Source organism: Stegodyphus dumicola, chromosome 8 (genome assembly GCF_044657685.1).
Source record: "Stegodyphus dumicola isolate Sdum_Otavi_A_Nest chromosome 8, ASM4465768v1".
Lineage (NCBI taxonomy): Eukaryota > Metazoa > Arthropoda > Arachnida > Araneae > Eresidae > Stegodyphus > Stegodyphus dumicola.
This window is the reverse complement of record NC_140775.1, coordinates 151,126,785-151,150,943: the sequence shown is the minus strand read 5'-3', so window position 1 is coordinate 151,150,943 and position 24,159 is coordinate 151,126,785. Positions and strand designations below refer to the sequence as shown.

At 34.2% G+C, this 24,159-nt stretch overlaps 1 protein-coding gene across 1 annotated transcript in view; it reads right to left on the bottom strand.

Moving 5' to 3' along the window:
- The window catches only part of LOC118184656 (CRISP/Allergen/PR-1-like), a 45,752-nt gene that overhangs the window by 9,437 nt on the left and 12,156 nt on the right, over nucleotides 1-24,159 (bottom strand). Inside the window, exons 3-7 of the mRNA XM_035354356.2 lie at nucleotides 19,882-19,969; nucleotides 14,534-14,724; nucleotides 10,705-10,802; nucleotides 5,943-6,055; nucleotides 1,068-1,208 (exon numbers count right to left, since the gene is read on the bottom strand). Of these exons, the coding sequence (XP_035210247.1) occupies nucleotides 1,068-1,208; nucleotides 5,943-6,055; nucleotides 10,705-10,802; nucleotides 14,534-14,724; nucleotides 19,882-19,969 (631 nt within the window). The remainder of the gene's footprint in view (nucleotides 1-1,067; nucleotides 1,209-5,942; nucleotides 6,056-10,704; nucleotides 10,803-14,533; nucleotides 14,725-19,881; nucleotides 19,970-24,159) is intronic.

Below are 24,159 nucleotides of genomic sequence, written 5' to 3'. Positions count from 1 at the left end.
AGTAAATCTTAGACGCTTATTTCCTCGAAAAAAATTCCAGAAAGGATTAAGCATGATTTAAATAATAAATGAAGGCGTTATCTTTGTTGTTGCGAAGCTAAGTTTCTCTAGATTGGCAACAAATCCGCTACTCAGCTGTTTCAAATGTAAACAAGAGCAATGGCCGCCATCAAATTAGGCTTAGCGGCACTTAAACAATTTTAAAATTGTTGATAATTCTAAAAATATTGCATACAGATTTACTAAAGGCATAAAACCCTTAACCGGAAGATAAAAACAACATAATTCAATCATTTTTAAAGCAAAAAATGTACAATTTACAAACATATAAGAGTATAGAAACTGAGATCACTGAGCCGGGTAACAGAGTGGATATATTTATAAATATATTTATATACGTTTGGCACGGCCGATTGAAACCAAAATATGAGGTGCGTATCTACATGTTATAGTAGCAAAATTTCAACGTTCTGAGGCTACTCGTTTTTGAGTTATGCGGGATACGTACGTACGTTCGTACAGACGCCACGAAAAATTCTCTTCAGAATTAATTTTAAAGCAGTTTTATAATTTTTTTGGAGGAAACGAGTCTTTTCTGTCCTTACGTACAGATATCACGCAAAAACATCGTTAAATTGCATTCAAAAGCTGTCGAAGTGGATATTTTCGTTGAAATATGCTGCCTGGAGCTTTTCGCGATTACAATACTTCCTTTTTACTTCGTACAAGGAAGTAAAAAGGGCACATTAAGAATTTAGTATAAAATGGAGGTTAGGTTTTTACCTCAAACCGTACCTATTTCTGTATTTATTAAAGAAATTAAAACTTTTTAGAGAAACTTAAAGGATGATGGGTGAAGGCGGCAGTTTTAGTTTTTGCCCCACATCAGAAAAATCAAAGATCCGGCGCTGTAAGGAAGAGGGTAGTCAACCAAGGAGCAGATAGTCATACACACTATTTCCACTTTCTGCGTTAATATTCAAATTAAAAATTTTTATTACTATAAACAGTTTCACCCAAAATGAAAATACTTATATAATTTTGGAAAAAAGAATAAGCTTTATTACCACTTAGTGTATTTCGGATGCTCCAACGATTACCCGGTGTTGTACTAAACTTGCAATCACCATCCAGAGACACGAATTTACAGGAAAACAAATATTTTCCTTCAGGTGGGTAGATGGGAGCTTCATATGGGTTTTTCATTTCTAAAAAAAGAGAAATTTAGAGTACATATATGGTTTATAACTTGAAGTACTGTATTTTGAAATCAGTTATTCTCTCCCCTGATTTATGGAAAAGTAAGTGTAAGAAGTTTGAAATAAACACATCACATTGTTACAAGACTATAAGTATTTGATATTAATTCTATAAATGTGTACTTACTTCTGTTTAGTGTTGAATTATACAAAATTTCGAGCAAAGTCCATTTTGTTCCGTGGAAGTTATTCTATTCTGCCATCGCATTTAAGGACTTAGCTGTAAAGTTTATTCTAAGTTTGTAACAGTTAATTTTAGTTAAAGCTACTTTTCTGTCTTTCCTAATTTCAGCTTACAATTTCCTACCACAATGTGTTTTAGAATCGCGTTTAATGCAAATGAGTAAGAGTGGCATTTAAGTCGAAGTTCCACTGACTTTGATAGCGCTCAAAGGATCAATACAATGTTACAATTGTTAAGAGTTTGGACATTCACAGGCCAACTGCTATAAACCAGTACTTCTGCGTAAAATGCATAAAAAAACGTAGGAGCAATATATGCCAGCTTCAACCAAACGAAAAACCTAAATGCATCTTCTTTTCAGAATCTTGCGTAAGTTCCTACCGTGGTTGTAAAGTTTATCAGTAGCGATTCCGAAAAATAAACCAAACAGAAAACAAATCATCTCCACCTAAAAAAGAAGACTTTCCTAATTTCACTATTCCATCTACTCCAGAAAATTTTACAAAATCTCTTACGGTGAAGCACTAAAGAAAAATAAATTCGAAGAAGAACAGGTTCCAGAAATTCCACAAATCATACAAATCTTTCAAGATCCTCAAGCTAATTAATAACATCTCCATTCTAGCTCATCAAATTAAAAATGCCAAAAATACTGCAGATAAACTTCTCGTCGCTTTCAGAACTGTAGAACTTATGCTGAATTTTGCTCAAGACGCCAAAATTGCTCGACGATTCATAGCCGAGTGGGTAAAGCCAAGTCTTTGAGATCATGAGATCGGGCTTAGCACGGCTCGCCGTCCGCCATTTGGGGCCTCAGCCAAGAATGGACGCTATTCTTCGCTGGTTTTTACTCCAGTTTTTTTATTCATTACTTATGCTTTTCCGTTTTAGGACAGAAATAAAGTGGTAAAGACCAGTTAGGTCGTACACCACTTACACAAGCGATGACCCAGGACTTCGATAGAGAACCTCAGAGTTTCTGACTAGCGCGAGTTCGCCTTCTGGCTACTTTCTCTAAGCTGTTACTACGCTCGGCCGTATTTCGGACCCTTGATCTAGCTTATTCGATATTTAGGGGCCAACTACTTAGAATTTTGATAGCTTCGGCTATATCTTTTTAGTTAAGTCTTAGTTCTTATTATTTTGAGTTCAAGCCCAAGTGGAGGCTTTGCTGTACACCCTGGGAAAGGGGTCGACTGTTTAACTCTTATTTTGAGAAGTAAAAGGTAATTAACCCTTCTCGAGTTCAAGTCTCTGTTCCTGAACTAAAGCGATTATTCGCTTAGCTGTTCATTAGGTTCCTCCACGCTTAGTTGCTAGTTAAAAGGATGGAACCCCACATAGCAATTTTCGAAAGGTTTGTCTGTAACTTTGCTGCTAATAAGGATAAACAATAGACACCAAGCATTCGAGTCTCCCTCTAGAGCATTACAACTTCTACTACGTGCATCATTGTATAGCAGCAATGTTTTGATGATGTTAACTAAACTCCCGTGAAATAGTACTCAGCCATAAATTTTTACTTAATTTCGCTAATTGTTATGTTAAATTTCTTTATCTGTTTATTAACTGAAATTTTGTATTTTTCAGAATAAGCCACACCATTGAGATTTTACTGCTAACAGTAGTCGAGTACTCCGTTTTTGACTAAAAGTATGTGCGCAAATATCATACAGAGTAAACAGAAACTCGTTATTTAAAAGCGAAAAAACTCGTGATACAAAGGGAGAATGTTGTAAGGCAGAAGTTCTAGCAAGACAACTTGTTAAAAAAAATAGCAGAATTTTAAAAATTCACCGGAGATGTGCGCAGCATTTTTGCGAGAGAATGAATTACGCAGGAGCTTCTGCGATGAACTATGACTTGAATTCCAAAGTTCTACAATAAACATTTTATGCTTATCTCGGGGCCAACTGTACTTCGGGTCTTGGGCTAAATATCTTTCGCACATTCCGCTAAAACCCCCAAATAACGAAATCATGACAGAAGAATGTTTTGCAAAGATGCTTGTTCCATACTTGCAACTTTATCGTTTGGCCGACGGAGCTTTTTCCCGTCGCAATTTTGTTATTGTGCATTTATTCCCAATGAAAAAACTGGAAAAAGTTTGTTGTTTTATTTATTATATTAATCTGTTAGATCTGGCAACATAAAAATAATGTAAATTTTTAGTTTTTGAGAATTGGAAACTGGCATATTCCAGGATTTTAAGAATGCTTCCTTACAAAATGTACTCTCTGTAATAATTGTTCCTATTCACTTCAAAATAAATAATTAAACTCAATCGCTAATAAGCGCATCTTGTTTCTGATTACGCTAACTACGCAAGCTATCTACGCACATTGTTTTTTATATTCTAAAACATTCAAATTATTCTACTCGGCGGCCTGGTCCTTCACCCTAAATTCCCTCGCCCACTTAAAACCACTACTTTCCTATAGTAACTTTAATGCTTATGACTGCATTAGCATCTCTGCATTTGTATTTTCTTTTTATTGTGGAAAATATGCAACTGTCTAAACGTTTTATTGTAATTAAAGCACATGTTATTCCCTGCTGATAATAAACAATGGAATTTAAGATTTCTATGGGAAGTATGCATATACTATATATGAGGACGGGTATCAGTTATAAGCAAGTTTCTCCTGTGATCGGCATTTGCTCAGATCATTATACCGAGATTAGCACGAACGAATTAAAATGCAGGAACAAAGCATGAAGGTGTTTAGAATTTATGTCTTTCACAATAGTAATTTAAGCCATAACGTGAACGAAAACTAAGGAATTAAACCACAAATGTTCCGAGAATACGACATTATATTCGAATTCTGAGAATCCCACATTTTGTTCGAATTTCATTTTGTCGAATTTCGAGAATTAGCAGAATCCGAGTTCTAGAATTTTGCATTACATTTGATTGCCAATGTCTATTCGTGAGTCTATTTTGTAAAATTTTTGCTTAAAGGAAAGAAAAGTATATTTTGAAATTATGATAGAAACCGAAGGAAGAGATTATTTCATAACTCCGCTCAGAGCTGTAGCTAGGGTTTTTAGCGCCAGGGAAGAACTGAAGATCTCATGCCCCTTCTGTTTGGAAAACATTCCTGTGAACTCCTGTGAATGGAAAATATTTCATTCTGAAAATTCGTAGCATCAGTTTGGCGCCCACTAGATCCTGCGCCGGGGGGGGGCAAATGTCTTCTCTTGTCCCCGACTAGCTATGCCTTGACTCCACTTAGTTTTTACATTTATGTAAGTAGAAATATAAAAATTAATATTTTGGATTCGTAAGTGCAAAAATTCTTTTTTTTTTTTTTTCCTCTCCTCCTCCTCTTCTTCGATCAAAGGTTTTTAAAACATTATCTTAAATAAAGATTATAATTCAAAGAACTTATTCAGCCATAGTCGTGGAAGAATACTATATAAAATAAAAACAAATACATCTGTGCAGATAAAAGAGGCTAGTTTATCCAGATATTAAGTTTTCAAATATATCGTAAGGTACACGTCCAATCATTCGAAGTTAATAAAAAAGGAAGTTCGAGACATTTAATGTACTGATATTTCGTTTGAAGTTTATTGAAAATATAAAGTTTAGATTCAATTATTTACTAAAGAAAAAGGAGAAAAAGTATTAAGCATTGATTTGTAACGAGAATGTATATCTAAGATCAATAAATATCTAATGTAATAAAGTTTGTTTTAGCAAAGCATTTTTTGTTATCTACAATTTACTTTTATTAGTTGAAATAGATCTGCACTGGGAATTAAAAATGTACCTACTCATTTCATCCCACCGTGTAATAACAGTAATATGAGATAGTGCTAATGGAAAGTGAAGTCTTCCAAGCCGCAATACCCACCAAACTCACTTTACCTCAGACTGCTCGCCATCTGATGCTTCCACACCTTTACTGATGCTGCTGCAGTGCTACTGAGAGTACCATTCATCAGATATATCTTGTAAGCAACCATTTTCTAGACTTCGGCAGCAGCAGTCTTGCATTAAAATCATGTCTGTTCATTCTCACTGCCTTACAGTCATTCTAGTATGCAATTACCCACAATCCTACTGAAACTTCTTGCTGCATTCAGCAGTATGCGTATAAGTTCGGGCAAATGGCTTTTATTTGATTACCTCCTCTTAAATGAAGTTTAAAGTTTAATAAACCATTTATCGTTTCGCTGTAGGACATACTGTAATATGATACCTCTCTGACTCACGTTAAAGAACGAGCAACGATTCTGAAGCTAAGATAACTAAGTTTATAGTAACTAAGTTTTTATTTTTACTAAGTTTAAGTCGAGCCTAGTCATAAATGTAGATAGTATGAAAGCAAATAATACTTATGCTATGAATGCTTCGATTGGAAATTTCATATTTGCTATTAAATACGATAATTTATTCCAGATTTTTGTATCCATACTGTTGTTATACATTGCCATTATATTTATTACTATTGGATGTAAAATGGGATGTTGAATTTTCAGAAACTTACGGCATAGACCTGGATAAACAACATGTTTGCATCCATAGCCACAGCAAGAGTTCGATGGGCAGCCAGTGCACGGTAATCCAGGTTTATACATAGGTTGATTTAGAATATTTCCTCTGAAAGAGTAGCGAACAAAATGAATTATTTTTTCAAGATTACCACTCTATAAATATTATTTAAGGATACAGTTACCAGTTTAAAAATATTTGGCTTCTAAAGCTGTTTGAAAGATTAGTCATCAATAGGCTCACTAAATTGGCTGAACACAATAATATTTTTAAGGAACATCAATTTGGATTTAGACATGGATTTAGCACCACCCAACAAGTTACAAGAATTACTGAAATCATCGGTGAAGCCTTTAATAAAAAAGAAACGGTTGCTGGCATCTTCATTGATATTGAAAAAGCGTTTGATAAGGTTTGGCACCCATGGCTCCTTATCAAACTTGTCGGAAACAAATTTCCACCTGAATTAATCCTACTAATTTCAAGTTTTTTGGAAAACAGAACTTTTCAAGTTCGTATTAAGAACGAGCTATCTAATATCAGTGTAATGAAAGCAGGTGTCCCTCAGGGCTCAAATTTTTCACCTTTTCTTTTAAACATCTACATAAATGATCTTCCCAGCCACAAAGATGCCATTATCTTATGCTATATTGCAGTATGCTGAGAATTGCAGTATCGTCTGCATAGCAGGCGATACTGAGAATTGCAATATCGCCTGCTATGCAGACGATACTGCAATTCTCAGCAAATCCATCAATCCGCAAAGACCATGCAAAACCTCCAAAATGCAATATACTATATCTTCCCATGGTTTAACGTTTGGAAAATTAAAATCAATGAAAGCAAATCCACTACAACATATTTCCAAAAGATTCCTTCCAGAAGACATCTCAACAATATCACAATTAATAATATCTCCATCCCAAATGAAAAATGTGTTAAATATTTAGGCGTTGATCTCGATCAAAAACTAACCTTCAAAAACCATATCGAAAATATCTGTAAAAAAGCCAACCAAGCAATAGGCAGTATCTATGCACTCATAGGGAGAAATTCTAAACTTAGTCTCGCTACAAAAAGAGTTATTTATCTGTAACCTATCCGCCCGATTTTACTGTATGCTTCCCCAGCGTGGGGTGCAACTGCAAGAACTCATCGCAAAAAAGTGCAAAGAATTCAAAACAAGGCCATCCGAATAATTACAAATGCGCTTTGGTTCATACAAAACAGCACTTCACAATGACTTAAAAATTAAACCCACGGATTCTGAAATTCTAAAAGCTTCTCACAACTTTTTTATGAAATGTGACAGTCATTCTAAGAATATCATCAAAAAACTAAAAAATTATGATTTCACAGTTGAGCAACGCTACACGAGACCCCGCACTATTCACCATAATAGTCGGTGGTAACGTATATATTTTTGTTTTCTTCCTATTTTAGCCAAGATTTTACTCCATTTTCTTTACATATAGATTTACTTATCAAATTACAATGCGCTATGGACTTTGTTCCTGCCAAAGCAGGTAAACTTTGTACGTAAATAGTTTTTACTCTTGTGAAACGTTTCAATGTACAGCAAATTGTGTTTTTCATCATTTCACTTTCCAATTATTGCTTATCAGAAGAATAATTTTTATGAAATTTTAAAAATGCCTTAGAATGCATCCTGCAAGAGATGGCGCAACCAGATCTCCAGTCAACTAAAATGCTTTTCATCCTTACTAATAGATGGCGCCACACGAGCGCCTCATTTGTTCAAGTTTACTTATTCTACAGATGGCGGCACAGGAGCCTAAGTCGCTAGTAATCTCTGAGTTCTAGCATAGCATGTGCACAAGTACTTCCATATTATTGGATACAACTTACTCGATTCCTCAAGCATTTAAAAGTCAAGCATAATACATTGGTAAAGGCCGTTAATGGTCGATTGCCTCTTACTAAGTGATAAGACATAGACACAGACATTTGGCTTCTATATATGTATATTATTTTACAGCCTTATTTATTTATGTATTTAATTTCTACTTCTAGTAATCATTGACTTTAAAAAAAAAAAATACGCATTTCCAAAGATAATACAGCCAGTTCGAATCATATATATTTCGACTAAAAGGGGATAAAACCTCTCTTTCATGGGTTCAGATCCTTCACTGAACTGAATCGGTTCCATTTTATGATTCACTACTCACTAGCAATACCTTGATGTATAAGATAAGAAAAGGAGAGTGAATCAAAATCGGTATGTGTGGATGGAGTGAAAAGCGAAAATTTAGAACGAGGTTTGGGATCGGAAAAATAGACTCAATCGAAGAACTAACTCCTTGAATTGATTTCTTTGAACTGTACTTTTAAGAATGCCTAAAACATCGTTTCTACATAGAACTAAGAATAAAATTTTGAAATAAAAATATGTTCGAAAAGCTGGGGATATGATAAAAATTAAACTGTCAACTTTCCCTTATCAAACTCACTTTTAACATGGGAACAGAACCATTCCTTTTTTCCCTAAAATGGAAATCGAACTTTCCTGGAGCGCTTTTAATAAGAACGCTTGAAGGAGCTACAGTTCTATTTTATCAAAGCATCTTTCGCTCAGTAAAATTAAGGTCCTTTGTATCAGTTAACGAGTGGATCGTATATTCCTAATTTTGAGTATCGTGAATTGATAATCTTCCCCAGATCTGGAGCAGCATAGTTATTATTAAGACTAAAAATTAGTTTGCCTAAGCTCTTTCTGTACATTATTCATCTACACAATCGAAAATTAATAACAACATAATCTCCCACATACGTACAGGATGTTCTGTTTAAAAGTGGGCCCTCTGTAGAAACAGTTATGTGTTCATTTACGATGTATCTTGTCTACAGCAGTGCTTCTCAACCTTTTTTGGTCCGCGGATCGGTAAAACTTACGAAACAACTTCGCGGACCGGTTGTTTTTCCCCCTCCCCTCCCCCCCAAAAAAATACTTTACGAAGTATTCCAGAATTACTATATAAGTTAATTGTAATATTCTTATTACCATTGGCCTATAATCATATTTAAATATAAAGATAAATAAATATTGTAATTATTCCATATCAGTATAATTATCATACATAAGTACATACACCTTTGAGAAAAATCCCACAATATTTACAAAAAATAATCACAAAAACCCTTGCATATAAAAAATGGTTCAGAGACGGTCCGGGACAGGCGAATGAGGATCCCTTATCTACCATACCTGAAGCGCCACTTGTCAACCTCTTCTCGTACTCAAGTGACAGCGACTGAAATAATCGGAATTCATAATAATGCTTTCGTTGGAAAGAACATCTCTACAAACAACACATTCAGGTTTTGGACAATTTTCTTCTGATGATTGTGGCCAAAGGACAGAACCATATGTCAAATAGTCTGCAATATAGTACCTTGCAAAGCTCTTTTTTTTTTTTTTTTTTTTTTTCCTGGCAGATTGTGGGCTATATTCACCTTCATCTGTATTCGAAGGGGCGGACGACATACTTGGTTTTGGAGAATCCTTTCTTTGAACGAAATTTAGTAATGTGCCTTTCGTTTATTTCTTACTTGTAGATCATCACTTGTTGAAAAGGTACATGACCCGAACCTGGTTATTGGTTTTTAATCTTCCTAAAGTTAAAGAAATAGTAGTTATTAGCACAGTGTTAAATTCAGCGGTTATTAAAAACTTACGCTGATATATACTTTTCAGTTGCCCAAGCGTGCAGAAGAACGTAAGCAAGATAAAAAGCGAAAACCTAACCTAAGACGCCTTAAACACTACGATAGATATTCAGCGTTCAAGTAATCAGCGATACTCAAGGCAGACAGGAACACACTAACTGGTGCACTGAGTGTACGGCAGGGCAATTTATGAAAGGCGATTAGGTACATAGTTGCCAGTTTGTTATATTTTTTATCAGCGATCATAATCAGGTTCTGTTGTAATATCGGTTGTCTGCTGATGACACTTTGGGTTTTGAACAGATAGCTGGATATTTCGCCGGACCGGCAAATATTTCTTGCGACCGGTGCCAGTCCGAGGACGGACGGTTGAGAAACACTGGTCTACAGTATTTGGTGGAAATTAAGTACCTCCATTTTAATGCCTTTTTTCCTACACCTTTGATCATATTTTGAATAACCTTGTAGGAATTAAAAATTCGAGAAATGTAAAAGTCGACAATACCGCCACCTCTGGGGGTGTCGACGTAGAGAACTCGTATATTCCTAATTTTGCTAATGAAGCTACTGGCTAGGATATGTACCTAGGCAGTCTCGGCCACGGGGATATAAAATCACGAGCTTGGCGGTCCAGAACCCCGAAGGAAGATAATTTATACGGTTTTACTGAGGGAGGGTTGGCGAAGACTACTGCCTTGTGAGGAGAGAGGTAAGAACTCTGTACTCTGCTTGGTGTGCTTGGCCCACAGGGATAAAGGCAAAGAATATGTATTGTTAGAAGTTTTTTTGGTTAGAAGTTCTTTGATTTTTTGTGGTTTTTTGGTACTTTGGTTCTTTGGTGAATTGTTTGGTCTAATGACGGAGCACATAGACAAGCATTATTATTGTTATACCGCCACCAGGACTCGAACTGTTGATCTTCCAGTTGACACATGGATGTCCTATTCATATACGTCACGTGACGCGAACTTGTTATGAATTTTAAATTAAATTAATTAAAGAAGAAAATTCTTTCTTTTCCTTCTTATCTTTTATGTGTACGTTACGAATATGTGAGAAAATATTACTGGGGACCATAGTTGCAGACGAAGAACTGCCTGTATGCGTTTCCATTCTTGTAAATAATGTAGCCACAGCCTATTTTCCATGTATCTGCCCAGACCATCTGAAAAAAATAAACTGCACCTAAGAAATAATAAAAATAATAAACTGTGCACTTAACATATAAAAACGTTGTCTGTACTTAATTAAGACAAAACAAAATTTTAAAAGAAAGCAATTATGAAAAATATCATACAGACCATTAGATTACATGTAACATTGCTAAATAAAATAATGCAAAGTATATTGTATATTATATTACACGCTATACATTTTCTTTCGTTCGTTTAAAAATAAGGTACCGTGATGTTTTAATTTAGTTCTCCGAAGATGATAGAAAAATGAAAAAGTGTAGTATCTGTAGTGCAAAATGTTATGCATCGTACACTGTGCAATGTAATAAATAATGCTGAATTCTTAGTCATCAACACTTCAAATATAAAAATATCTTTTTTCAGAATTATTTAGCAAACTGCGTATCATTCTTATCCTAGGTCTTTGAGACCATTAATATGGTAAATTAGAGTTCTCTGAGCTCGGAAACTGCGATAATCGGCCCTAATAGAAAGCGTGAGCTTATAAGAAAGCAGAATAGTGGTGAATTTGACGGAGCGTGGGAGTACGGAAACAAAGTAATGTGACTAAAATGCTGTCTGTGTCTGTCCCCGAAAAATCCTGACTCCTTTCTATTGTATTTACATCTCTCCAGCTAATATCTTATTTGTATTTAGCAGAAATGTGTGCTAGAGCGTACGTCTGAAAAGTTGGCTAGAAACTTGAAAGCACATGTGATGAACGACAAGAAACACACCCAGCTCTCTTCATTTGATCCAAACAGTATATACTGGTGTTCGTGATATGCTAGCTATGAGAAGACTGGGTTGGTCGTTATTGGACTATTCAAAATACAAGGTGATTCAAAGAAATCTAGGCAAATAGAGGAATGAATCCAAAATAAGCGAATTTTGCAATGGAATGTGTGTATGGAATTTGAGATGGCACTCTGCGCTGTTGAGATCGGTGGGTAAAAACGGTCCGTTTTCGTAAACCATCATTCCCCGTACAGATTTCGAAACTTATTATATTGTCACACGAATGTGGTGTCCGCCAATATATATTTTATATGTGGGGTTTGGGGATAGAAACGGAGTAGTTGCTCAAAACATATCCCCGGAAAAGTGTTCTCTGTATAGCTCTCTGTTCACTATAGTCTTTCGAGTAACTGCTCCGTTTCTGTCCGCAGCCCATGGATAAAATGCATCAAAATATCAAAATTCGCGTTCTTATAGCAATGCTTATGGCTTAAAATCCGCAAGAAAAATTACAGTTTATGCCAGAAGAAGGCTTTTGCCTGCAGTTCGAACTCTCAGTGCTATTTCAGCACACACGTTGCATTACATATTTTCCACCTGATTCCAAATATTCGTGTTGACAGAGAAAATAGTGTTGCTGCAACCGATACATTTTGGAATTTAATTACTAACTGTTAATACTCGTAAATTACATTTCTTCGAACTATATATGTTAATTCATTTGCTCTAGATGGTCTTCTCTTACATTTAAAGTATCTTAAAAAACTTTCGATGTATCTGAAACATTATTCTTAAAGTACATCACAGTTACGTACCATTGTGTGTTTAAAGCCATCCAGTCATGGTCATTTTTAAGCAGTACGAGCATGAAACTCGTCCAATATTTTGCGAAAGTATATTTCACTTGTTCAAAAGTGCAGAATAAGATCAAAATAAAAAATGATTGGAACTTTTCTCTTAAAATGTAACAAATCAATAAAAATAAAAAAAAAACTTCTTTCTCTCTATATAAATAGTCATAATAATAACAAAGTCATTAAAAATGAGATAAAAATAAAAATGAATACGAATGGGCGCCAGTTTGATATACAGGGTGAATCACCTAAAACTTGCACCACAATTATTTCCGAAATAAAATATACTATTGACGTGCTGATTTTACAGAATGAAAGTTTGGAGAAGGACTCATAATATGAGCCCATATACGTGTTTTTTAACAAAGTTACATTTTTTCCACCCAGAATTCATTATAGATTCAGTTTCCTGATTATTATTTTAGATTTCACAGAAAGCAAATAAATTGTCTCTGTGGACATCCAGCGACAAGGTCACATTGTACACTGAGGTAACAAATGTCATGGAATACGTACTAATATCGTGTCAGACCTCATTTTTCCCAGCGAAGTGAAGCAACTAGACGTGGCATGGACTCAACAAGTCTTTGGAAGTTCCCTGTAGTTGACCCGTGTTGCCTCTATAGACTTCTATAATTGCAAAAGTGTTGCCGGTGCAAGATTTTGTTCACGAACTGATCTCTTGATTATGTTCCATAAATGTTCGATGATACTCAAGCCAATCGCGAAGCCAACTACTTGTGGCTCGGTCATTAATAAAAATTCCACCGTTGTTTGGATATACGAAATCTATGAATGGCTGTTTTTCAAGTGATCGCTAAGTAGTTGATCCAGTCAATGATCGGTTCAGTTGGACCACAGGACCAAGGCCTTGCCATGAAAAAACAGCCCTCACCCTTATGGAGCCACCACCAGCTTCCTTGGTGGTTTGATGACAACTTGGGAACATGGCTTCGTGGGGTCTGCGTCATACTCGAACCCTACCATCAGCTCTTAGCAATAGATATCGTGACTCATCTGATCAAGCCACGGTTTTCCAGTCATCTAGGATTCAACTTATATGATCACGAGCCCACGAGAGGCGTTGCAAACAATGTCGTTCTGTTAGTAAAGGCACTCGTCTCGGTTTTCTGCTGCCATAGCCTCCTGCATAGTGAAATTTGGCCCATTAAAGCCAAATTTCACTACATTGTCTTACCAGACACGACCGTCATACGTCTTACATTGATATCTGTGGATATTTCACGCAGTGTTGCCTGTCTGTTAACACTGACGACTCTATGCACACGTCGCCGAACTTGGTCATTATGTGCAGGTGGTCGGCCACTGCGTTGTCTATGGTAGTAGGTTATGCCTGAAATTAGATATTTGCACTATGGACCTCGGAATATTGAATTCCCTAACGATTTTACGAAAAGGAATGTCCCATGCGTCCAGCTCCAACTACCATTCCGCGTTCAAAGTCTGATAATGACCATCGTGTGGCCATAATTACGTCAGAAACCTTTTCACATGAATAACTTGAATACAAATAAAAGCCCTGCCGGTATACTGCCCATTTATATATTTTGTACACGACCAACTACTGCCATCTGTATATTTGTATATCTAATGTTTTAGTTTGAGTTTAACTTTATCCTTATTGGCTAATTAAGTTTACATACGACATAGATTAATTTCGAAATGACGCAGTGTAAAGAAATTTATATAAGTATGTTACTATTTTTAGAAACAGAAAGCGACTAAATTAAAAAGGAAATGTAAAAAGCAATTCCTTACAAATAAAAATTAAATTACAATTACTACAAATTAAAATTAGGATTTATTTTACATATATAGAATAAGTGATAAATATATAAGTAAAAATGTATTATTACTACTGTGATGCTTGAATTTATGAAGGGAGACATCACAAGTGATTTAAGAAGAAATGTAAGTGCATCGGGCCATGGAGGAATACGATAGTAGTACTTTCTTTACTATCAAAATCAACATTTTAAAAATAAATGCTTGCCTATGAATAACGAGCATTTTAGAACCACAAGATATTCTCCTTTTGCAATAAATAATTCAGTTTATTTTGAGTATTTGCTGTTAATGATAGGCTAATGAACGTAAATTGTATTTACCTGAGTGAAATGACCATATTCACTTTGCCCAACAAATTGCATGTTGCTTAAAAAGCGTTTCGGGAAAATTGCGACTTCATCATAAAACAATTGTATTATGCCAGTCCAGTTTCGTTGAGGTATATCACATTTTCCACGAGAAGGACAATAATTCTCTATGTATCCAATGTTTTGCCCGACAGCGAAGTTTTCTGAAAAGACAAATGAAAAGTGTTTCTGCTTCCCAACTCCTGTCAATTATCAGATAGTAATTTTTTTTGCAAAAATTAAGCAAAATCAAACATGCTAAACTGATAAGCTTCTGACCACTGATTATAGAGTTCTTTATTGCATAGTTTATACATTGGGACTGATTTATAGAATTTCGTACTGATTAATTCTTGAAGTTCACAATTAATGAATACTAGCTTTAGGAAGCTTATCTTTTCACAAAAAAGACAATATTAAAAAACATTTTGAAACTAGGCAAAATAGAAACTTGCATGAGCATTAAGTTTAGAGAACTGCTGTATGTGTTTCCTAAATTTTGACCTGTATCGAATGCAATTTAATGATGTTTTTGCGTAACACCTGTATGTAAGAACAGAATATAGGACTCTTTTTCCCAAAACGGGTTGCAAAAGAGGACTTAAAATGGATTCAGAAGAGATTTTTTTTCGTGAAGTCTGTACGTACGTATGTATCTCGCATAACTCAAAAACGAGTAGCCTCAGAACGTTGAAAATTTGTATATAGGACTGCTATAACATGTAGTTGTACACCTGCCTTTTTGATTGCAGTGGGCTGCACCGAAAAGTACATAAATAAATATCTATATAACCCACTCTGTTACTCGGCTCCGTGAGTTCAATTATTTTTATTAATATGTTGAAAAATGTACATTTTTTTTTGCTTTAGAAAGGATTGAATTATGTTGTTCTTATCTTTCGGTCAAGACTTTTATGCCTTTAGTTGATCTCCATGCAATAGTTTTAGAATTATCAACAATTTAAAAGTTGTTTAAGTGCGGCTAAGCCTAGTTTATTTACCATAGTAGCAATATTTGTTTACATTTGAAACTTGGCAGAATAGTTAACTCTTTTTGCACCTTCAATGCCTTTTTGACGAATTTGGCCCCAAGCAAACTTTCAGTTTTGTGCACCGAAAACTTTGCCTTCTTGCCTGCTGCCCAAATTGCTTGTTTTACATAGAAATTCTAATTTTAATTGTAAAAATTGTTTCTTTAATTATTTTAACTGTATGTGGTGTTTTATATTTTTCTATATTTTTCAATTTTTATTAAAGATATTTTGAGGTTACATGCATTTTTGCCTTGCCGCGAAGTGAGAACTGAATTAATTGAATGAGAAATATATCTCTAATGAAATTCAAGGAAATAAGTTTAAATGAAATGCACCAAAAAATGCGTATAATCTAATATTCCGTACACGGAAATCGTGTGACGTACACATCAGATTTTTTTTTTTTTTTTTTTTTTTTTTTCTCTCAACGAGCAATGAATTCCAAAACTTTTCTCGAAGAATAGCTTATTTGCTAACACGTATTATAAATTCATTCTTAACTAGGTAAATCAGATTTCTTTTAAAGCTTTTCATTTTCATTAAAATCTCACAAATTTTAGTCTTTTCATTTTTCCTATTCAATTTCGCTCAATAGAAAAAACATCAAAATTAACAAAACACGTCAAAACACAAAAAGATTTTACTTTTGAAATAAGAAAAACAGTAAGATTGTCTAGCATCATTTTAAAGTTGAAACAAATTTAAATAATGTTAACTTTCGTGACTGCTAATAGGCATCTTCTCAAAGACGATCGTCTGCAAAAGACAGTATTTATCTTGAACCGCGGATATTCTCTTAGAAGGAGTATATTGTATGTAAACGTTTATTTATGTTAATTGCTATTACACGGGTTCGCCGATATTTTTAAATAATTAAAGTAATTTTAAGGCATCGTTTTAGCTTCAAGTGATAGTATCTAATTTTAAATGCAGATGATCAGACAGAAACCTTTCAAAGCGAACTGGAGTATATTTCTAATGCTCTTAGCACAAGACAAACATCGCAAGTTACAAAATATTTCGTCCATCATTGCTAAATTTACAGAATATGTTAATTCAGTAGCACATTAGTCTTAAAACTCCTGGCAACCTCTAATTTCTACCATATCCAAAAGACAGGCACTACAGGAATCTTCTAGAAAAATCAGTCATATGGATGTCGGCAGTGTATTATCTAAAATGCCTCCAGTTTGGCAAAAAACATCGGTAAATATTACTAAGGTGTGGTAAAATTTGCCACTAAAGCCCGGTAGATCTCAATAATATATATCTCATTTTCATTCAGTCAAAGTCATCCTAGTCAGAATTATAGCTATTATAAGATGATAAATGACTTATGAACACATAGAAATACAATAAACCTCAACAAATTAAAAAATGCACAAAATAAATTACCATGAAAATATTAAATTTGATGCATAAGTAAATAAAAATAAAATACAAAACAGTAAAAAATAAAAAATCAATGTACAACAAATGCATTTAAATTAGCACATGTATTCATATAAAATACAAAACTACCCCCCATATTTATATACATGTGAAAGTTTTCCATTCTCACAAGCAGGTTGTTTAAAAAAAATTATATGACTGAAATATATTTAAAATTGGTTCAGTCGGTCGTTTCAGTTTTTGAGAAATGAAACATATAAGGTAGGCTTTCAGATAGTGAAAAATTTCTATTTTCGGATAAAAATATTGGAAACTTAACTCTTTATATGGATATTGTATGGGAAAAAAAATCTTTGGGAGAAAATGTTTATCACGAATAAATAATTCGTACAAGGGGCAGGGAAAACTTTTTTTTTTTTTATGGTCAAATTAGACCATACAAAAACCATTGTTATTAGTTGAAAATTTTGGAGACTGTATACAAATAGTGCTTAATATAATTATGCACAGTTTTCAAACGCGGATTTCCCAAAACATAACTTTTGAATCAAAAAGCTTTAAAAAAATATTTGTGTTTCTTTCTTCATAATTTGATTTTTATGTATCTTCATCTTGTTAGGTGATTGTTTTTATCTATTTACTTACTTATTTACTTAATTAGTGCATGTTATCTACAGTATAATACACGTGCTTATTTCAAGTACTAGCTGAAGTAGCCGACATTGGCCGAGCCTTATGCATATTTGAAGAGGCTTCGTTTAGAGAAACAGACGGGCTTTTCAAAATCCCGATTTCGAGGTCAGAAAAAGCTGATTAGAGACACATTTAAGTTCTCCTGTAAAGGTTCCACACTATTCTAAAGATATAACTAACGCGTCGGCATCCAAATATTTTAGCAAGAACTGATACTAGTTTTGTAATCGGATGTTTTTTTTTTTTTTTTTTTTTTTTTTTGAAAATCATCATCCACTGTGGCCAATTTCTTCACCGTTTTCGGAGTATTCGCGAAAAACTAATGGAGAGCCCACCTAAAATCGGCTTTAAATGCTCTTACCCTCTTCTCAACAGTTAACGAACATGCGCCATCTATCGGTTTTTGTAAAAACTGGTAGGCCCACCAGCGGCTAAGCGGTAAAATCGATGAACTCTGGCAGTTCGAATCCCTGCGGTGTGGTGTATTTAATTATGGCAAAGCACACTAGGGCTATCTGCCTAAAGGGAGGGATACCTTCGTGGAGGACTTTCTAAGGGAAACTGGCTCGTATACACGTTACACATGGGGAAAACCACGAAAACACCCATGCAGTCAGCCCGTTCGCGGGATTCGAACCTCGGACCGAATTACCAGTGTTCAGCGACTTTACCGCTCGGCCGCTGGTGGGCCTCGAATCCCTGCGACTGGACTGACTGCATGAGCGTTTCTGTGGTTTTACCATGGGTAACGTGGATACTAGCCAGTTTCCCTTAGAAAGTCCTCCATGGAAGGCAAGTTCCTTAGACAGATAGCCCTCGAATGCTTTGCCATAATTAAATAAGCCAAACCAAACCTGTAAGAACTGATAGCGGGAATGCAGTGAACCTTAAATGGATGACATGATTCCAAAATTGAAATTACTCAGGAATATTAATACTTATTTTTTTGTAAAAAGCAATTATGAATTCCTCGCTTAACCTGTATGTCTTCCGCTGATAGCAGGAACGCAACAACGACGATGTGAACCTAAGATGGGTAATGTGTACGTAAGATGAGTGCCGTGAGTGCACAGTTCTCTCATAAGTGCGTTGAGTGTGAACCCGTGGCTTGGTTTTGATAAATCTTATGTAGACAGTGACCTTCTTCTTCAAGATCCCAAGATCGGAATAAAACTGCAGATCTGGATGAAAGACAAACACCCGGGCACTCTTCTTTATTTATATTAATTAAACTGTAGATCTTTTAATTTTGAGTCGATTGGCATTTGATTCCAAGAATAGCCAAAGTAAAACCGCACACATAAGCAGACACCTGATCGGTCTTAGAGACAGCTTTTGTCGCCAAGTTGGCGTCAAATTAGAATCTTTTGAAAAACACATTTTTGAAGCCGCATGAGTGATTTTTCTCGAAACTTCCAGATGTGCTTACCTGTCTTCTTGAGCAGTCATATAAATAGGAGATTGTGAACAGTTGTCAGTTAGTTAATTGAGTTCATACTATCGAGCTTCTGCTCAGTGATTATTGTTTCAGAGTTTGCTCTGAGAGCGATTTTAGCGATCTTCTATACTCTTTGTGTTTTAAGAATTTCGGCCCATTTCCTTTTCCCCCGTTTCTCCTACTTTCATTATTTATAGGTGTTATTTTGCTTCATTATTTATATTATTTATAGGTGATTTCTTTTCTATCTCAATAGTGATCCAAGTCTTTTTCCTCTAATGTGTAATTATTTAAAGAGATTTCTACAAACTCGCAACATGCATCCATAAAGTTTTCTTTATTGATCCCTAATAGAATAATAAACGATTTACTGATTGAAATCTTCTCTGAAAAGAGAAAGTTTAAAAACAAATTTTGATTATTTTGACTAATCGGTATACGCTTCCCAAAAAGTTGCGTAATCTGGATTTCTACCTTTTTTGATTCCTTTCTTAAATTGAAAACTCTTGTCTACGATCAACAGTTTAAGCATATTCGACCACATATTCTACATGGAACGCTTAGTATGCTTATTATTATAATGTTTTAATTTTGTAGGACGCCATTCGAGAAGTGCAGCCTAGATTTGAACGCATAATACTTCCATATTTCCATCTTAAAACATGGAAAGAATACATGATACAATGTCAGAACTGAGTATGATAAATATCATCAAACATAAGGATATTACTCCTTGTAAAATTAAAAGTAATGCATCAACTTACCCACTTTACGGCAGTCTGAACAATCGTGCTTGTAAATGCACTGTTTAGCCCAATTCGTTGCAACAGCTTCTAGTTCTTTGTCCCAGAACTTTAAAAATGTTTTAATTTATTAAATCAATATAACTAATGAAACTAGCATAAAATATGAGAATAACAAATGAAAAAGTCTTCAGATGCCTAAGTTCATGTTATGATTACTGAAATGTAAACATATGCATGAATGTACGTTTATATTGATTGCATTCATGTATAACATATACATATTCCTTAAATAATGTTATTTTTCTTTCAGTTATTATGAATAATTTTCTAGTGGCTTAGGCTTAAAAGATATTTAATAAAATTCATTTACATTTTGTCTTTTGCTTGTAGGGTTAATCACTCTTATTCTACTAAATGAACATTGAGGAAGCCAGTGAACTGTTAGCGAATTATTGCTTAGTTTAAATAACTAAAGATGTAGACTCAAGAAGGGTTAAACTACCCTTTATTTCATTCAAAGAAGAATAGCAGTTGGCCGCTTTCTCGGACTTACAAAAACTCAGACCTAAATTTTAACTAACTAAAAGATACTTAGCCGAAGCTAATATAAGTATCTAACGTAGTTGGCCCTTAATTTAAACTAGCCGGCGAATATCAAAATACATGTAATAAATACGGCCGAGCGTAACAGTTTCATGAGAGATTTAGGCAACCAAGCGCTACTCAGGATTCTTGGCTCTCTCTCAGGAAGTACGTTGAAACTTCCTTAAATACTACTTCTAACTCATTTGCATTCAACGTGATTCTAAAATTTAATTCTGGTAGGGAGTGGTATGTGGAAACAAGAATCAATAGGAAAAGCACTTTAAAATTAAAATAACTGTTATAGAATTAAAATATATCTTACATGCTTTTGCATTTAGTAAGGAGATTTTCGTAAATTGCTCACCGCACTACAGACTTGCAGTAACCTCTGGTATTCAGCACTTCCCACTTGATGAAAAGTCGTGATCAAGTGCACATATTATTCATATGACTATCATTCTAACTTAGTTCTTTATGACTGGCGTTTGAAAAAAATTTTAATTTTCAGAACCGGAAAGGTCATGTATTCAGTGATTGTAAGATTCATTTTGTTATGTGTACAGACAATTTATGAAAGTAAGAGTAAAATATTATTTGACAGTAGTATCTAATTTTTATTTTTATTTTTATTTATTTATTTATTTTTATGGCGGGCACTAGCCATTTTTAGGCTTTCGCCACTACTAAGGCTAGGCGTGGTGGTCATTTTTTTACGGAGGCACCTAACAGGCGGTCATCGTTACCCCCATAGGTCTAAGCGACTCGTAATAGCTAATAAAGCCACGTCTTTATTAATGCTTGTTTTGAAATATGATGGATATGGCTGCAAGGTCATTGAAGTCTTCAAAATTGTGACATTATTTCCGAGTCTTCAAGTTATTTTTAAAAAACCTCATTATTAACGCCATTCTGGCAATACCAAGCCACAGAAGATATTAGCTGCAGAGAACTGAGCTCTTTGTAGAAATTCACAATGTCAATCAGGACAGCTTATTTGATCACCAAAAATTGCTAATGCCACTACTGCACATTAAACTGCTGTCAGTAAAGAGATTTAAAATTTCCGACATAAAGTGTTTTACATTCAGACATCTTCAGGACACTTTCTTCTCAACTAGAACTGAGGTACGAAGGAGTCTTCTTTAGCACCGAATAAAGACATTAAGTGTAAGGAACTTCCGCAGACGTAGAGTTCGCTCAAAAAAAATTAGTTTTCTGACAAATTTGTTGTTATTGTTAACTAATGTAATTATAAAACTAAAAGGGTCTGTATGGAATTTTTAGAAAAGCTCGTTAACATTTTTACAAAAAGCATTTTACAAAATTTTATTTAAATTTTTACAAAAAGAAAAAAAAGGAAAAGAAAAGAACTAAATAGCTGTGTTCCTAAATTCCTAATAGCCTAAATTCCTAATAGCTGTCTTCAAGTTGCATACACTTAAAGAAAACTTTACATACACATTTAGAATAATAAGTTAAGCACTTATAATACAGCAAGTTGAACTTTATAAACATATTTCTCAAAGACAGTGGAGCGAAAATATAATTGAGATCATATCTGGCGGCATCTGGGTAAAAGCGATTTGCAGAAGAAAACAAGGTCTTAAAAATTTACGAATTTTTTCTATTCGTTGGTAGAAAAAAAATATTAATGGTTAAGCTTTTTTCAAACATGTATTTTCCGATTCATATTAAATTGTTTTTAATACAGTATACATTTATTTGTCGTATTATTACGTTTGTTGCGTCTTTATATCAATTTACCCATAAACGCTGCTTGATGCCTTGAAGAAATTAGATAAATTTGTAGATAAAATTACCTTAGTCATCAGAGTAAAGTTTGTGCGGTTTTAAAATATAACTAATATTTTTTTCTAATCTGTAGATCCAATAAGTAAAGAAATACCTATACTTAATCAAGAAATTTAAAATTTATTGTCTAATACTATTTTCCTTTGGGCTCTACTGCATATAATTGTTTTCTTGCCGTAGAACCTTTTTGGCATTACTTTTACTAATTTGTTTATTCATTTATTATTTAGTTTGTATATTTTATGAATTAAAAGTGACGCAATGGAAAAAAATCTCCTTAAAAGCATAGGCCACATTTAATTGGTCGTCGTTAATCTCAACTGACTAGGTGAGGGACAAGCTTTACAACTGCACATTATAATAGTGCTCATGAAAAAGTCGCCCCTTAACGGTTGAAAGCGTTTTGGAGTATATGTTAATTATTCAACCTCCAGTTTTTACGTAAGATTAAATCTAACCTCTTACAAAGGTGAGAAGCAAACATTAAAATACACATTGAAAGGTTAACATTTGGTGAGAAACATTTAGTTAATAATTCTTTCAAATTTTCTTTCTCCTTCCAGCATGCCTTCATGGTGTTAGCACACTCGGCGTGTATTCGAGAGGACCAGGTTCGAGTCCCGGAAAGGGCATTGCTCATTTTTCGTGTTTCCTACTTCAAAAATCCTAATGACTCTACAATGTCGCCCGAACTAAAAGATGGTGGATGATGATTATTCACTACCAGAACTGGGCAAATGGATAACCTAATCCCTAGTCGCGCTTTAAAAGGGGGAGTATATAAGGTATTTGCTCCCTCCTTCCGGCATGTCTTCGTGGCGTAACGGTTAGCACACTCGGCGCTATTCGACAGGTTCCTAGGCAAGCAACAGAAGTTTAGTTAATTACTTTTTTTAACAGGGAAGTTAACACTAAGTTTAGATATTATTGTACTTACCAACACGTTTGTTTGAGTTTTATCTCAATAATAAATTCTTCGAAATAGCTGAATGTTTACTAATATATGAGTGTCTCCGAGTGCAGTTTTTTCCCAATGCAAAATATAAGGAATTAAAATTAAAGGATACATTGTACATTTGCTTTTTTGTGAACATGAATGAACAATGACAAATTGTGGCTGCTCCCAAGGCATCCACAGAATCTTAAATTACTAATATAGCAATTTAAATTTATCATTAAAGTTGCTTTAGTAAAAACAATAAACAAACAAAAAGAAAAGAAAAAAAAAAAAAAAAGAGAGAGAGAGCTAAGTAGCTGTGTTCCTAATTGTTAAATTAAGTTTCTGCTGCTATAAATACTAACTAGTTATGTGAAATAATTTTTTGCATTGTTATACTTTCAGCTCTAAGAATCATCCACCTGTTTTAAATTTGTGAAACACGCGACGATTTGACGACCAACCAGTTTCTCACCAGAAAACTTAATAATTTATCTTAATACTTTTCTGAAGTTTTCTGTTGTGTTTCTAGACTGCTACTCAAGAACTATTTATTTGTTTTAAATGTCTAAAACCACAATGAGGTTCGTGCAAATCCGAATTTCTTGCTTTAAACTTGAATATTTATATAAATTTACCTAGTTAATTGCATTTTTGACAAAAACTCACTAAAAAACAATAAAAGATAGAAAATGGCTAGAGAAAACATAGCTAAATCTTTGTCATTTTTATTTTTGTATAGCTTTTGATGAAATTCTATTTACTTTTATGAAGGACTTATTAATAAATGTAGGTTTCGCGAAAAAAAGTCGAAGACAAACCCAAATAAAAATTACCATTGGTAAAAATAAAAAGCAATACAAAATTAGAAATAACATGCCATTTTTTGGAATTAAGGAAAAAATTACACGTTTATTAAAAGTTCATTTTAGAGAAATGTTTAGTCTCTTTCAGATAACAAC